This window comes from Pelmatolapia mariae, linkage group LG7 (genome assembly GCF_036321145.2).
Source record: "Pelmatolapia mariae isolate MD_Pm_ZW linkage group LG7, Pm_UMD_F_2, whole genome shotgun sequence".
Classification (NCBI taxonomy): domain Eukaryota; kingdom Metazoa; phylum Chordata; class Actinopteri; order Cichliformes; family Cichlidae; genus Pelmatolapia; species Pelmatolapia mariae.
The window spans coordinates 25,093,548-25,108,121 of NC_086233.1; the positions used below are offsets into that span (position 1 = coordinate 25,093,548).

The 14,574-nt window shown below is 41.1% G+C and overlaps 1 protein-coding gene across 1 annotated transcript; it reads left to right on the forward strand.

Annotated features, from left to right (window-relative positions):
* Nucleotides 1-519: 519 nt before the first annotated feature.
* atp6v0a2a (ATPase H+ transporting V0 subunit a2a) lies at nt 520-13,511 on the forward strand. The gene is made up of 20 exons (XM_063478630.1): nt 520-1,211; nt 1,504-1,582; nt 1,786-1,883; nt 3,958-4,095; nt 4,449-4,546; nt 4,672-4,798; nt 4,939-5,021; nt 5,106-5,199; nt 5,270-5,482; nt 5,936-6,086; nt 6,200-6,339; nt 6,425-6,582; nt 6,677-6,767; nt 6,852-6,970; nt 8,623-8,833; nt 8,929-9,048; nt 9,132-9,251; nt 9,508-9,625; nt 9,765-9,936; nt 12,460-13,511. The coding sequence occupies exons 1-20, from the start codon at nt 1,101-1,103 to the stop codon at nt 12,560-12,562; spliced, it is 2,544 nt and encodes an 847-aa protein (XP_063334700.1). The 5' UTR covers nt 520-1,100; the 3' UTR covers nt 12,563-13,511.
* The last annotated feature ends 1,063 nt before the right edge of the window (nt 13,512-14,574 follow it).

Below are 14,574 nucleotides of genomic sequence, written 5' to 3' on the forward strand. Positions count from 1 at the left end.
TCGAGTAATATTCACTCATATTTCACATTCATACAAATCAGATACAGAACATGAAGCATGATTTCCCCACTGTTAGTTTACAGTCACTATACAGCAAATAATTAGCTTAATTAATTTGCTTGATTCGTTTTAATACATCAGGACATTACATATATTCAAAACGATCAATGAATATTATATATAGTAATTATATAGTAATTATTTTTCTGTTTTCTTCTGCTAAGTGTATGCTGTGTACCCTTCCTGGTTTAAGCAAAAGAGGAGAGGAGGAGACTTTTTTTTAATTTAAAGCTTATTTTCATGATTATGTATTTTTGATATTATTTTACTCTTTTTTTGGAAATCATACCTGTGCCTGGTAAACTGCTGGAGTGGGTATGTAGTCAGGTCACCTGGCCGCTACTGAGGTAGCTTATTTTTTATTTATTTTTGAAGATAAACTGAGAAAGACGGATTATTTCAGAGGATGGGACCGTACCTGGCAACCCGGGGACGCAATCTGTGTCAATTGCCGGGCGACGTAGCGCGAATAAAGGCCGTAGCCTATTTCTGACTGTGGCTTATTTTTAACCGGCGAGGCCGCCTTTAGCCCCGTTTGTCTACGTGACGGGTTGATAATTTATCCTCTAGCTTGCCTGTTGCTCGTTTCCATCAGTGTTGTGTCGTTTTTCGGGTTTTTTCTTTGTCTTTCTTTTTTTTGCGCTGTGATGATGACAGGTGTCAGAGGTAAAGATTCCTCAGGATGACGCCTTTCTCCGCGATCGCTCCGCGTAAAAGGTGCATCGGGGAGCTTTCTTCCTTTGTTTTGCTGCTCTTTATTCAGTAGATACCCGGCGACCCTCCCGCTGAAAAACAAACCGGCGCAGTATGAGGACAGTCCCACCCCCCCTCTTGTGAAAATCGTCATTATTAATATGGATGCATTAATTAATCCCGGGGGCGAGTTAATTGGCTGAGGGGGCTCATTTCGCTGATTTGTTGCGATGTCGTGTTTTCGCTTGTAGTGAACGGCTCGTCGTCCGCGTTCAGTAGGCTACCGTGGGGGGCAGGGGGGAGATTACGAGGCAGCGGAGGAGGATCTGTCTGTGTGGCAGATAAAGATGGTGTTCAGGAGTGAGGAGATGTGCTTGGCGCAATTGTTTCTGCAGTCCGGCTCTGAATATGACTGCATTAGTGAGCTCGGAGAGCTGGGGCTGGTCGAGTTCCGAGATGTAAGTAGATAAAACACTTCACTGCGTGAATGGAAGATGTGTGTCACCAGTTTAAAGAGTATTTGCATTTTGTCAACCGATTTAATTGATTATGCATGCATATTTAAGGGAGGGGAGCAAGACGGGGCATCTATCTAGATGATATACAGTGACTACACCTGGCCAGCAAGAGGAGGATAGAGTTTTAATAATATAAAAAAAACTCATCACCTTGCTGAACCTCACTATGATGTTATTGTGCATCATGCAATAACCTGCATCCGTCTGACTTGTGATGCTCCTCTTGTTTCAGCTCAACCCAAGTGTCAGCTCATTCCAGCGGCGCTTCGTCAGCGAAATCAAGAGATGCGAGGAGATGGAGAGGATTCTGGGTAAGAACGGAGAGCACCTGGGATGCGTGCTCCAAACCCTGAGCACCCACCTGTACAGTTAATTTACTCGGGTAGCAAGAAAGTCGTGGTTGACTGTGCTTTGTAAAAAGTTTGCCCTCAGAGATTTAGGCTTCACCGCTTCCTCTGATGGCTAAGTAGTAATTAATATGAAAAACAAACAATCAGCAAATCTGTGTGCGCAGGCTACCTCCTGAGGGAGATCCAGAAGGCTAAAATAGCCATTCCACAGGAGGATGAGAGTCCACTTGCTCCACCCCCAAGACAGGTCCTGGAGATCATGGTGAGTATATGCAAATATATTGGGAAGTGGGGGTGATGGAGGATTTACATTCATTTTAATACCCTACTCAGTGATTTTCCAGAACTTGACCCTCTAGTGCATTTACACATTTGTTTTTTTAATCAGAGGCTTTGATTGGCTTGTAACTTTCTGCCTCCAAACGCTACATTGTGATGTTTTGTTGTGAACAGTGGCTAACAGAGCCGCAGAAAACTTAAGGTGATGATGAAAATAGCTCAGGTGATGGCGAGGAGCCAGAATTCCTCTTGTTTTTTGATTGAAAACTATTATTAATTAATTACACTGGAATACCTGTTGTATGACAAACAGGAATACTGTTTGTCATGGACAAACAGTATTCCTGTATCTTCTTACTATAATATCTATTCTCTAACTACTCGTAGATGCCCTAATCAACCTGGATGAGACTTGCTATATAAACTAGCTAGAGTAACAGGATTATCAAGCTCTAAATAACATTTAGAACAAATTATAAATGATAAAACAAACAGTGATGTTACCTATACATTGTTGTTTGTAAATACATTTAACTAAACAATTTTTAGTTTAGTGACTGCAATGTGTGACACTAAAAGTATCTGGAAGTAATTACTTTCTCTCATACGATGAAAACTGAGCTTGTAAAAAAAGAAAAATAATTAATACATGTACTTATCGTTCATTTTTTTCTATCTCACTGTATGCATTGATAGGATGAAGATAAAATTATCACACATGTCTGTGTTTTTTTGTATGTGATCCAGAGCTTCAGGCCTGGCATGAACTACTCATAGGATTATCATAAATGACCCCATTGGCCCATTTTAGTCTCATGAGAGGGTTAAAGAAATATGACATTCATATCTCTGTTTAAAAGATCCTACTGTAGTAAAGGACGATCATGTAGATATATTTCAGACATATTTAAGCTAGTCTATAAAGTTTGTCTGCACAGCACAAGTTTGTCTCAGCGATCCCACCAATAGAAGTGAATAGAATTCACTTCTTGAACTTAACTGCTGCTGATGACAAACGTGTTTTCATTTATTTTCAGCCTGTAGCCCATTATGACATCGTTTATTGTTGGGTTTTGTGTTATACATAACTCAAGTGAAGGTTGCGTCTGCATACACGGCGGCGAAATGGTAGAAAATTGGTCCCAATATTCCAGTTTAGGCTCTCCATTTACCAAAACTAGTTAAAACTTTTATTTCTTGTTTTTAAGAGTCTCAGTGGTTTGAACTTTTGAAACCCTACAATCCTGCCAGAGCACAGAGGTGTACGAGCCAGCTCCTCTTAGAGCCAGGCTTTGAAAGCAGAGGCGATCGAGTCTTTTCAGTGTTGGCACAACCTGCCTTTTTGCAGTGAGCTGCCCAGTTTCTCAGTCATTTTAAAACACTTTTGAAAACCTACTTTTCTCATTTTCCTTTCGGGTCCAGTCGAGCAGAGTACCCTTTCTTTTATTATGCAAATGCAGTCTTATAAATAAACTTTGACTTGAATCTGCTGGTTCACCAAGTTAACTGAACAGGTTTTTCAGCTGATGAACTGAGACCTAAAGGTTCACTCACCCAAAAAGCAAATATTCTCCACATAGATAAACTAGAAACTAGGTAGCATTAGCTTTGTGGTGCACAACGTGACAAAAATGATGATAATATTTTTAAAAAAGCAGCAACGTGCCATTTCACAAACCATGACCCGGTTACTCGGAAATCCACAAGGGTTGTGAGCAGTTTCATGTGAGAACTGCTTTTTTTGCTACTAAAATGCTGTCAAGGCTTGCAGCCTTTAATCGAATCCTCCTGCCTCAGCAGCAGACCGAGCCTGCTGTTGATTGTTGCAGTTGGGAGCGAATCACAGCTGACCCATATCTGATTGTCTAAAATGACAGACAGTCAAATATGGGTCACTCTTTCACGGCGTCACAAGCACGAGCCTCTCATCGCTGCTGCACGCATGCTTCCTGCACACTGGCGCAGTTGCCTGAATGAAATAAAATACTCAGAATAAAATTTGTGGATTTATTCATTTATTTTTTATTTATTTTTGGCGTGTTCCTTGTCATGTTCAGGAGCAGCTTCAAAGGCTGGAGATGGAGCTGAGCGAGGTGGCGAAGAACAAAGAGAAGCTTCAGAGGAACCTCCTCGAGCTCACCGAATACACGCACATGCTGAAGATCACGCGGACCTTCATCCACAGCCGCTCCAGAGTGAGTGCGTTTCCGTCTCTTTGATCTTTTCTCGCATCAGTTTCTTGCTCCTTGCTCCTTGGGCGAGGCGCCTACCCCTCGCCTCCCCGGCAGCATCTTGTTTTCTTGTCACTGACATGTTTTATTTCCCTCAGTGACAGAGCTGGAACTAATGCTGACTTTAATTAATAACACGGTCACAGTGCAGCTGTTACCAGCGCCACCTGACTCACCCGGGCTGTGAGATTGTCAGCTGTGAGAGTAAACATTACAGTCCAGCGTGTGAACATTACATCAGCTTTGTGTGCTAGAAGTGTGCGAGGAGCACTCGATGGAAGCCGTCATAAATGAAACATGTTCCTTTTTATAATTAGCATGAGGCTCTTGGTAACCAGTATGAAGAGTTCCCCACCATGGAGACAGACTCGGTCACAGGATCCACTGGCATGCAGAGGCTCGGCGCCAAGCTCGGGTGAGCTCCGTATTATTTATGTATTCACAGCCACTCGACCAAATGTTGTAAAGTTCTTCCACGGGCATTTTTAAAAAGAAAAACAAAAGCAAAACCTTACCTGACCTGACCTGTCCTGGGTGTAGGTTTGTTTCGGGTCTGATCCAGCGGGTGAAGGTGGAGGCCTTTGAGCGGATGTTGTGGAGAGTGTGTAAGGGTTACACCATCCTCAGCTACGCAGAAGTGGACGAAAACCTGGCCGATCTTGACACTGTAAGTCGTTTGAATGTCGTCTTAATGTTGTGAGGAAATCTAATAATTACACTGCAGGTAAGAATTAGCTGACGTGTTCTGTTAGCGTGAGCTCAGCATGAGTACTTTAGCGTTAACGGGTCTGAACTGTGCTGTTTCAGGGTGAGATAAGCAAAAGTGTGGTGTTTCTCATCTCGTTCTGGGGAGACCAAATTGGACAGAAAGTGCAAAAAATCTGCGATTGGTAAGAATTAGCCAGCTTTACCCTTTAATAGTCACTATATTCTCCATCATTATCAGCCTGGACATCTGCCTTTGTTTCCCTCAGTTACCACTGCCACCTTTATCCACACCCTGAGAATGATGAGGAGCGAGCCGATGTGTTGGACAGCTTAAGGACGCGCATCCAAGACCTTAACAATGTAGGACTGAAGCCCTTTTTAATCATCGTAAGTTCAGAGCTAGCTTGTAGTTAACTGCTGTTTCCTGCAGGTGCTTCATCGCACTGAAGACTACTTGAGGCAGGTTCTGCAGAAGGCCTCAGAATCGGTCTATACCTGGGTGGTGCAGGTGAAAAAGATGAAAGCCATCTATCACATCCTCAACCTCTGCAGCTTCGATGTCACCAACAAGTGTCTGATTGCCGAGGTGTGGTGTCCCGTCAGTGACCTCGCAAACCTGAGGGGGGCGCTAGAAGAAGGCTCAGTGAGTACAACGTTCTGAGTTTAAACGCTGAATATTTTTTGCTGTTATTCAAGCAAAATTATTTTAATGCTCCCCAAATTGTAAGATTTGCTCTATCCTTAGTCTGACATTTAAATTAATAAGTTAGAAATGTTTGAATCACACTAATGTTTTCCCCGAGGACTCTGCGTACTGTACTGTAAAACAAAATGTTCCTTGTTTTTTTCTCTTTTTTTTATCTGCAGCATTTGTTTTTCCAGGTTTTTTCTTCAGTAGGCACTTTTTTCTCTTCTTGCACCATTCCTCCTGCTTTATTCAGCTTATTTGGTTGCTTTAATATAAAATCTCTCACCTAGAAAAGAACAAATGTTCCTGTGATTACCTGACTATAATAATGAAGTTAAGTGCCAGAAAGGTTTAGAATATCACAGGTCTATAAAATGCCCCTGTTGACGGTATGTCTTTTATCATCAGAGAAAAGGTGACGCCACCGTACCGTCTTTTGTGAATCGCATCCCGAGCACTGACACTCCGCCCACCCTCTTAAGATCCAACAAGTTTACTGCTGGTTTTCAGAGCATTGTGGAGGCCTATGGGGTGGGGGACTATCGCGAGGTAAGCCCAGGTAAGAAGAAGTAGTAATACTGCGTTTTTGTGAATAGCAGCAAAAGCATCTCTTTGTTTTCTTTCGAAAGGAGCTCAGAATAAATAAGCTGATCATGTTTCCATCATCAACAGCTCCCTACACCATCATCACATTCCCGTTTCTGTTTGCTGTGATGTTTGGTGACCTCGGCCACGGGATGGTGATGAGCCTCTTCGCCTTGTGGATGGTGCTGATGGAAAAAAAGCAGAAGAAGAAACGCTCCAGTAATGAGGTGGGAATGACCTGTTATGATCATCTATAATGCAGAGCTGGAGTATCGTAAATCAGTTTAGGCTTATCATTTTCTTTGCTCTCAGATATGGGCTACGTTTTTCAACGGTCGCTACATCATCCTGATGATGGGGCTTTTTTCCATCTACACCGGCCTCATTTACAACGACTGTTTCTCCAAGTCTCTTAATATATTTGGCTCTGGCTGGAGCGTCAAGGCTATGTTCACTCATAGTCAGTGGACGTGAGTTATCAGTGCAAACGCACACACTTAAACATATCAGTGCACGAAGTCCTTTTACTTGTTTCTAATTTATTTTCGTCTTTTTACTCTGTAGAAACAAAACGCTCCAAACAAATGCTTTGCTCACATTAGACCCTAATGTCAGTGGTGTTTTTAATGGACCGTACCCATTTGGCATCGATCCTGTGAGTAACTGCACTTAGGCGTCATACTCAAAATACAACCTCCTTCAGTCATTTTCACTGAAATGCTTTTTAATACACCATCAGATATGGAACCTGGCAGTGAACCGTCTGTCCTTCCTCAACTCTTACAAGATGAAGATGTCAGTTGTCATCGGAGTCATTCACATGAGCTTCGGAGTGGTTCTGAGTGTCTTCAACCATTTGTAAGTGACTCAGAAAATTGTTTTTACTTCATATATCTCCCTCTTTGGCTCTCGGAGGAGGCGGACGCATCTTTCCCCTCTCCTCCTCCCTTATCTTCCCTGCTGCTGCTTCTATGTGTTTGTCTAGTCTAGTCTAACTCTAACCCTCAAAGAGTTTCCCAGTCTTGTTCTCTAAAACCTAAAGAATTATGGATTTGATCAACTGGTCCCGTAATGGAATTGACACCCTGCTAGGCTTGGGAGAGCCCGATTGTCCTGCGGACGATAGTCGGTTGCGTCGTGTGTCTGGTGACACTCTCGGTGGAGGACAATGAACGACATCTACCAATTTGGAACCATGATAACAGAGTTCGGGCTGATTGGAGCTGGCTTGGACCTGGCTTATCGAAGAACAAGAAGCGGCTACAGCTGTTCAAAATCCCATAAGGCTGGCTGACATGATAGACGATTGGCAGGGCTGTGAATACTCAGACTGTGTTTTGAACGCAATATGGATAAGATCTTGGAGAAGCTCATGGCTCTGCAATATGGATGACATCTTGGAGAAGAACAACAGGAATTGAGAGAACTGGTGACCAGTGATGGACATTAGACCAACTGTAAAAATTGGATGCAGTTGTTCGCACTAAACCCAAACATTCACCATCTTCACTCATGCGGCCCCCCTGGCGCCAGCTGAAGGCCTGCCAAGGTTGAAGCTGACTGGAACAACAAATTCTTCCCATGATAACAGGATTGTTGTCAGAACTCTTTGTACCTCCTTCAAGGCCACCTGGGTCCACTGGAGACTGTTGACTGATGCTTAACCGGGCGTGGTGACACTTTCTCTCAGCTGAACACAGGATACACACACACACACATGCACACGCACGAAACACGTACACTGATACGCCCTCACTATCACCCTCCCTACCCCGAATCCAACGCCTCCTCCCATGCTTACCTCCCATCCGATGTGGACACCGGATCAGCTGGAGGCGCAATCGAAGATTGCAGCGGTCCCAAATCAGCTGTACACACTGGAATACTCTCCCATGTTGCTTGTCTGTGTTTTATTGTGCTATGGTGTGTTGATATCTGTGCATTCCTGTATTATCCTTTTGTGTTACACATTTCGATGTTTTTTTTCCCCTTGCTACCTAGCCTGACCTGTCTCCCCAATGTGATGTTTGTGTATTGTATGTACGGTTGGCAAGGTCTGTCATCTCGGTTGTGGGCAACTGCAACTGACAAATAAAGGCTATCTCATCATCATCATCACCATCATCATCTGCTACCAGGCCATGTTGACAAAGAAGTAATGAAGTTTGGTGATCACAATTCTGCTGGAAGATGATGGCTAGGAATCATACCTGGAATTCTTTTCTTTCAGTGCCTCCTCGATGAGTAGATTCACATCCCAGTGACGATCTTTGAGATTTGGGATTTAAAGTGGTGGCAACTCAGAAACCAAAGAATATTACTAAGCTGTAGAATACAATAAAAAGCTGCAGTATTGCCGTTTCTGCATTACATCAGTACACGTGTGCAGGCAGTGACACACACATAGCATTCCTGCTATGGTCTTATTACTCACAAACTACTTTATTTTTTTGTTTACATTAAGTCATAACACTTTTTCTTTTATCCCTGTACACTTTTTCTCCCTTCAGGCACTTCCGACAGAAGTTCAACGTCTACCTGCTGTTTCTTCCTGAGCTGCTCTTCCTGCTGTGTCTCTTTGGCTATTTGGTTTTCATGATTTTATACAAGTGGTTGATGTTTGATGCACGTTACTCCAGCCAGGCGCCCAGCATCCTCATCCACTTCATCAACATGTTTGTCATGCAGGGGAAGGATATCACTCGTCTATACCCAGGGCAGGTATGTGTCCTGGTAATAATAATCTGTCGATCGGCTTGTATTCTGGTGTATACTCATTATAGCATGAGTTTAAGCATGCCGCCTTGCTTCCACAGATTGGCCTGCAAATCTTCCTACTTGTCATAGCGATGCTGTCAGTTCCTGTGCTGCTGTTCGGAAAACCTCTCTACTTGTATTGGCTCTACCGTGGAGGCAAAGGCCTGCGCAGACGCAGAGTGAGTCTAGTCCAAAATACCGCAGTCTGTTATTTTGGATCTTTATTCAGTACCTAAAAATAGTATTTGTTGCCACACCTCAGGGTTATGAGAGGGTGAGGCGTGTAAGCGAGGATGACGGCTCCACAGCACCATCCTATGATGATGATGATGAAGAGGAGGGACTTGATGAAGTGACCAACAGAGAAGCTCTTCCCAAAGAGGTCGGAGAAAAATGATCTCTTACATTAAGGAATCTGTCGGTTTAAGTGTGATTCAGTGTGTCTTCATTTTTCTATCCACCTTGCTAATTGTACCTGTGGTATTCAGCATTAGACAAGACAAAGTAGGGCAGCAGAACAGGGCCACCAGTGGAGCTAATTCAGTACCAGCATTACAGCATACATTAATAAATCCTAACTTTTTTTAACAGTAGGAATTAGGCTTAATATTTTATACATAATCTGAACTGTTTTGCAGTTTGACTTTGCAGATGTGCTGCTGCACCAGGTCATTCACACCATAGAGTACTGCCTGGGCTGCATTTCCAACACTGCGTCCTACCTGCGTCTCTGGGCACTCAGCCTGGCTCATGCCCGTAAGTGCATTCAGGTCAAGCTGTCTTCCCACGAGCTGCCTGTGCCTCTTTCTTTCTGCTTACTATGCATTTCTCGACATTTGGTACGCCTTCATTTTTGTAAATCTCGTTTGTTGTGCGCTGTTTCTGTCGGCTTCAGAGCTGTCGGAGGTGCTGTGGGACATGGTAATGCGCCTGGGTTTCAGGATCACCACAAAAGTCGGTGTAGTGCTTTTGGTCCCTGTGTTCGGCCTCTTCGCCACGCTTACGGTGTCTATCCTGCTCGTCATGGAAGGCTTATCAGCTTTCCTCCACGCTCTCCGACTTCACTGGTGAGGCTGTGTGCTCCTCTTTATTGCACTGGCTAATCTGTATGTGAGTTTTCTTCATACAGACAGATAAACTATATAAACAAAAGTGGACCATACTTCTTAACCTTTGAATTTAGATGTTTTTTGTCGCACTGCCACAGGTGTATAAATTCATGTCCCATGATCATGCAGTCTGTTTTTGCAAACGTGTGAAAGAATGGGTCGTTCTACAGAGCTCGCTGAATTTCACGATCAACTAAAAGATGTATTACTTCATAGTGGAACGGTGGAACCACCGACACTCTCTGACTCAGTAACTGCAGAGTTCCAAACCTCGTCTGATATTAACATCAGCACAAAAACTGTGCACTGGGAGCTTCATGGCATGCGCGACTGAGCAGCTCCTGTAGGTGTAATGTGTAGGTTGGCCCCTACTTATGCTGATGAACCTAGCATGAGCAACACCACAAACCAAAGCATTGATGGGATATTTATACATAATATAGCTACATTTCAGTGCCAGTCCCTAGAGCTGCAGTGTCAAACATGAGGACCAGGGGCCAGAATTGGCCTGAAAGACTCTAACCTCACTCAAAGAGATGTTTTAAAAAATGTGACCCTTCACATTTTTCAAAACCTCTCAGTGAGCCTGACAAAGTCTTCCCCTATGTCCATTTATACTACAGCAAAGTAATGAAGTATAGATAAACAATTTAATTACCAATAAGCTACCAGAACTTTTTTTTGTAACTTAACACATTTATTTCTAATTTAAATCCCAAAGAGTTCTGCTGACAGATGTCTTTCATTTACTACATGAACATTTTTTATCATGTAGAAAAAACAGTGATAGACTGTTAAAATTGCACTTCTTTTTCATATATCAAGATATCTGAACGATCCAATATGTAGTTAAACTTCCTCACACTGACAGAAAGGGGAGTTTCATTGGTCTGACCCACTTAAGATCAATGTGGCCTGCAATGTTAAATGAGATTGGCACTCCTGCCCTAAAGCCTAGGCGTTCAAAAAACAGTACAAGCTTAAAGTCATCAACCAACAGAAAAGGCTGTTTTCCCAAATGAGTTTAAATATCTCGTATAAGAGCGCAGAGGTAGAGGTACTATTTGTTTGTGTTCTTGAGCTAAAAACTCATATAAGCCTGATTATGTAAGGAAGTAAATTTTTTATTTATATAGCACCTATCAAGACAAATATCACAAAGTGCTTCACAGCAAAAAATGATGAACAACAAAAACGTACAAAAATGAAAAGTTACCAAGGGAAGTTTTAAAAGATGCATTTTTTATCTGCTTTTTTAAAGAAAGTACAAAGTCCACAGATTTCAGATTAGAGAAAGTTCCAGTCTGTGGGCCTCTGTGGCAAAAGCTCTATCTCCTTTAGTGGTCAGCTTTGTATGCTGCACCGCTCCACCTCACACAAGCTCTGTAACTGTAGCTTCATGATGAGTTTATGATCAACAATCTTTTGAAATAATGATTGTCTAACATTTTTAATCTCCTTTTCATTTGTGAATCATTACAAGAGGCTTGGTTGATGTAGCTTTTGGTTTTGAACAAGAGCTGAAACATTAACTTACACGTGAAGATGTCAGGAAACTTTTTCCAGCATGAAATAACCTCCAAGAAGTCTTAATGCAGGGACTTTTTTTTATTGTTGTTGTTGTTGTTTTTTGTTTTGTTGAGTCATTGAGCCTTAAAGAAGAAGCAAACTTACAGTTTCCTTAATGTTGAGTGTAAGACTGAGTTTACTATGATGCTGTAGACTGTAACTGTCATCCTTTCTTTTTTGGACCCAAATACAAACTAAAAACACAATTTAAAATAAGTACAAGCCATGAACTAAACAGCAAAAAGCCAAAAATCAGCTGTGAATCAAGATAGTTCTGGAGTCAAAAGGCTCACAGGAGGAAAATAAGGGATCAAAACAGAAAATCCAGTGAAAATAATAGAGGAAGACAGGGCTGAGTGTACACTGAGGATTAATTTGGGATGGTAAACAAGAGAAATGAGACACAAATGAAAGTAATTACACACAGCTGAAGACAGTTAGGGCAGATAATCATGAAGCAGGAAGTTAAACTAGTGCAAGAGGTGAAAGAAAGCTTCAGACAGGAAATAAACAAAAGACAACACTGGAGACAAGACTAGCCCTAAACGTAATAACATAGAGCATACAAACAAGACAGGTTGACAGTGGGAAGACTACAAATATAATAATATCAAACCAGTAACCAATGCTATGACTGCTAGAAACACATGTGAATGTATTCACCTGTTTACCCATGAAAACATGCAAATATTATTTTCTTCAGTTCTTTTATTTTCATGTAGCTAAACTGGAAGCTCACGTGTCTTCACTATTAAAGCAGCAGATAAGTTGAACGATATAATCATGCCTGTTATTTAGCTATAAAGTAAAAGCATCAGTTATGATAATATTGAGTTAAATCAAGTGTACCTTCATCTCTATTTAGTCTGCCCTTGTTAAAGTGATCTCTCTCGCTTTACTGTTCGATCTCAGGGTGGAGTTTCAGAACAAATTCTACCACGGGACCGGTGTCAAGTTTGTGCCCTTCGACTTCTCCCTGCTGCCCTCCGTTTTTGAGCAAGACGGCTTGCTTTGAAACCTCTGAATTACCGGATATGACTGGAAACAGACTTTACAGTTGGGAAGGTTACTGGAAGTTGGAACAATTCACACTGTGATAAACAAACCTTCAAGACAATTGATTTGAAAGTCATTCTTGTAGCAGCGTTTTTCACCACGACAGTTTTTAAATGTTATCGGCTGTGCTGACTGCCTTACTACTGCACCCAGCAGACTTCTGAGTATACAGAGGCTCGCGGTCCTTGTTCTGCTATTTGGGTTTTGTAGGTGAAACATTGCTCAGCACTACTCATCGCACCAGTTGGGTTTGATTTAAATATTTCACTTACACTGTGCTGTGTAAACTGGTTTTTGCATTACTTACAACATGGTATTTAAACAGTTAATACAGTGCAACGTAAAGTTTCAGATGTTACAGCAGCGTCTAAAAACCATATCAAGCATCCTGATGTAGTGCCATAGAGATTTTTTTTTGTTGTTGTTGTTGTTTTTTTATGACGATATCTAATAATGGGATGCCTCTGGGTTTGTTTGTTTTTTAAATTTCTTCTCCTTGTGATGAAAGAAATACTTTTAGGCAGTAAATTTAAGGACAAATTAAACCATTGCAACCCTTTTTTGTGAGGCTGTCACAACGCACTTTGCAGAAATGATTGTACAAATTGAAAGTTTTCACAGATAACTGCGATAATGCCAAATGAAAATAATCAACTTTGCTGTTTGCTTATTTACTTATTAATGCATTTATTTAAATGTAACCTCCCCTGTAATCTATAGAAGAAGAAAAAACACTGAAATACTACAGAAAAAAAAGACAAAAAGTCTTAGGTCTTTCTTTCTTTGATGATACCGCTTATTGCATTTGTTAATGATGATTAATCATGGTATTTATTTAAATTATCGTCCGTACAATAATAGTTGAATATTTTACCATTTTAACGTGTTAAATAAAGGTTTCAAGAAATGCAAGCAAAAATAAAAGTGTTTGTTGTGATTTCACTGGCTCTGTGATGCACACATTTTACTGGTATTATTTTAAAAACTTCCATTTTTTAATTTTCTTTTTAAAAAACCTGCTTCACGTCATTTTTAGTCAAAATCTGAAGTGATTAATAAGCTTATGAAAAATAAAGCTATAAATCAAAATAATTAACTAATTAATGTTTAATGAAATATTTTGCATATATGCAAATATGTGCATCTGTTTGTGTATAATATGTCACTTTGGTGGTATATTATAGTAATACTAATAATACAAACAAAGGACTAGCTTTAAACATACACTCACCTTTTCAACAGACAATAATCTAACCAATCAAATTTCAGCAAACTATTCCATTTAGGGGTGTAGACCACACTGCATTTGAATTTATTTTTTTTTGGGGGGGGGGGGGGTTTTAGTGGGATTTTGCCAAACAACCATCTCCAGGGTATACAGGACTGAAAAACAGAAAACACCCATTCTCTGAGTGAAAATGCCTTTTTTAATGTCAGAGGACAATGTCCAGACTGCTTCAGACTAACAGGAAAACACTTGTAACCACTTATTACAGCCAGGGTATGCACAAGAGCACTTTTGGATGTACAGCATATTGAACCTTGAAGCAGATGGACGACAGCAGAAGACCACACTGGATGCGACTTCAGATAAAAACTGCATCAAAACTGAGCAATAAATCTGCAGCAACATGTCAACATGGATCGAAATCTGTGTGGGATGTTTCCAGCAACGTGTTGAATCTATTCAGTGAAGAATTAAGGCAGTTCTAATGCTGGTGAGTATGTATTTAATTAAAAGGCAAATGCAAAAAATTAATACCTTCATCTTAAAAATAATTTTGATGCAAAACATTTATCATTTTAGTAGAATTTACTTAATATTTAAATAAAAGGGCCTGTTATTCTGTAAGAGTTGCGGGAGCAAGAGCACCCACCTATTGTTCTGCAGTAACAGGCAGTGGTTACATACAGGGAATCAGACACCATCAACAAACAATCCAAATGAGGAGCAAGCAACATGCAAATTCT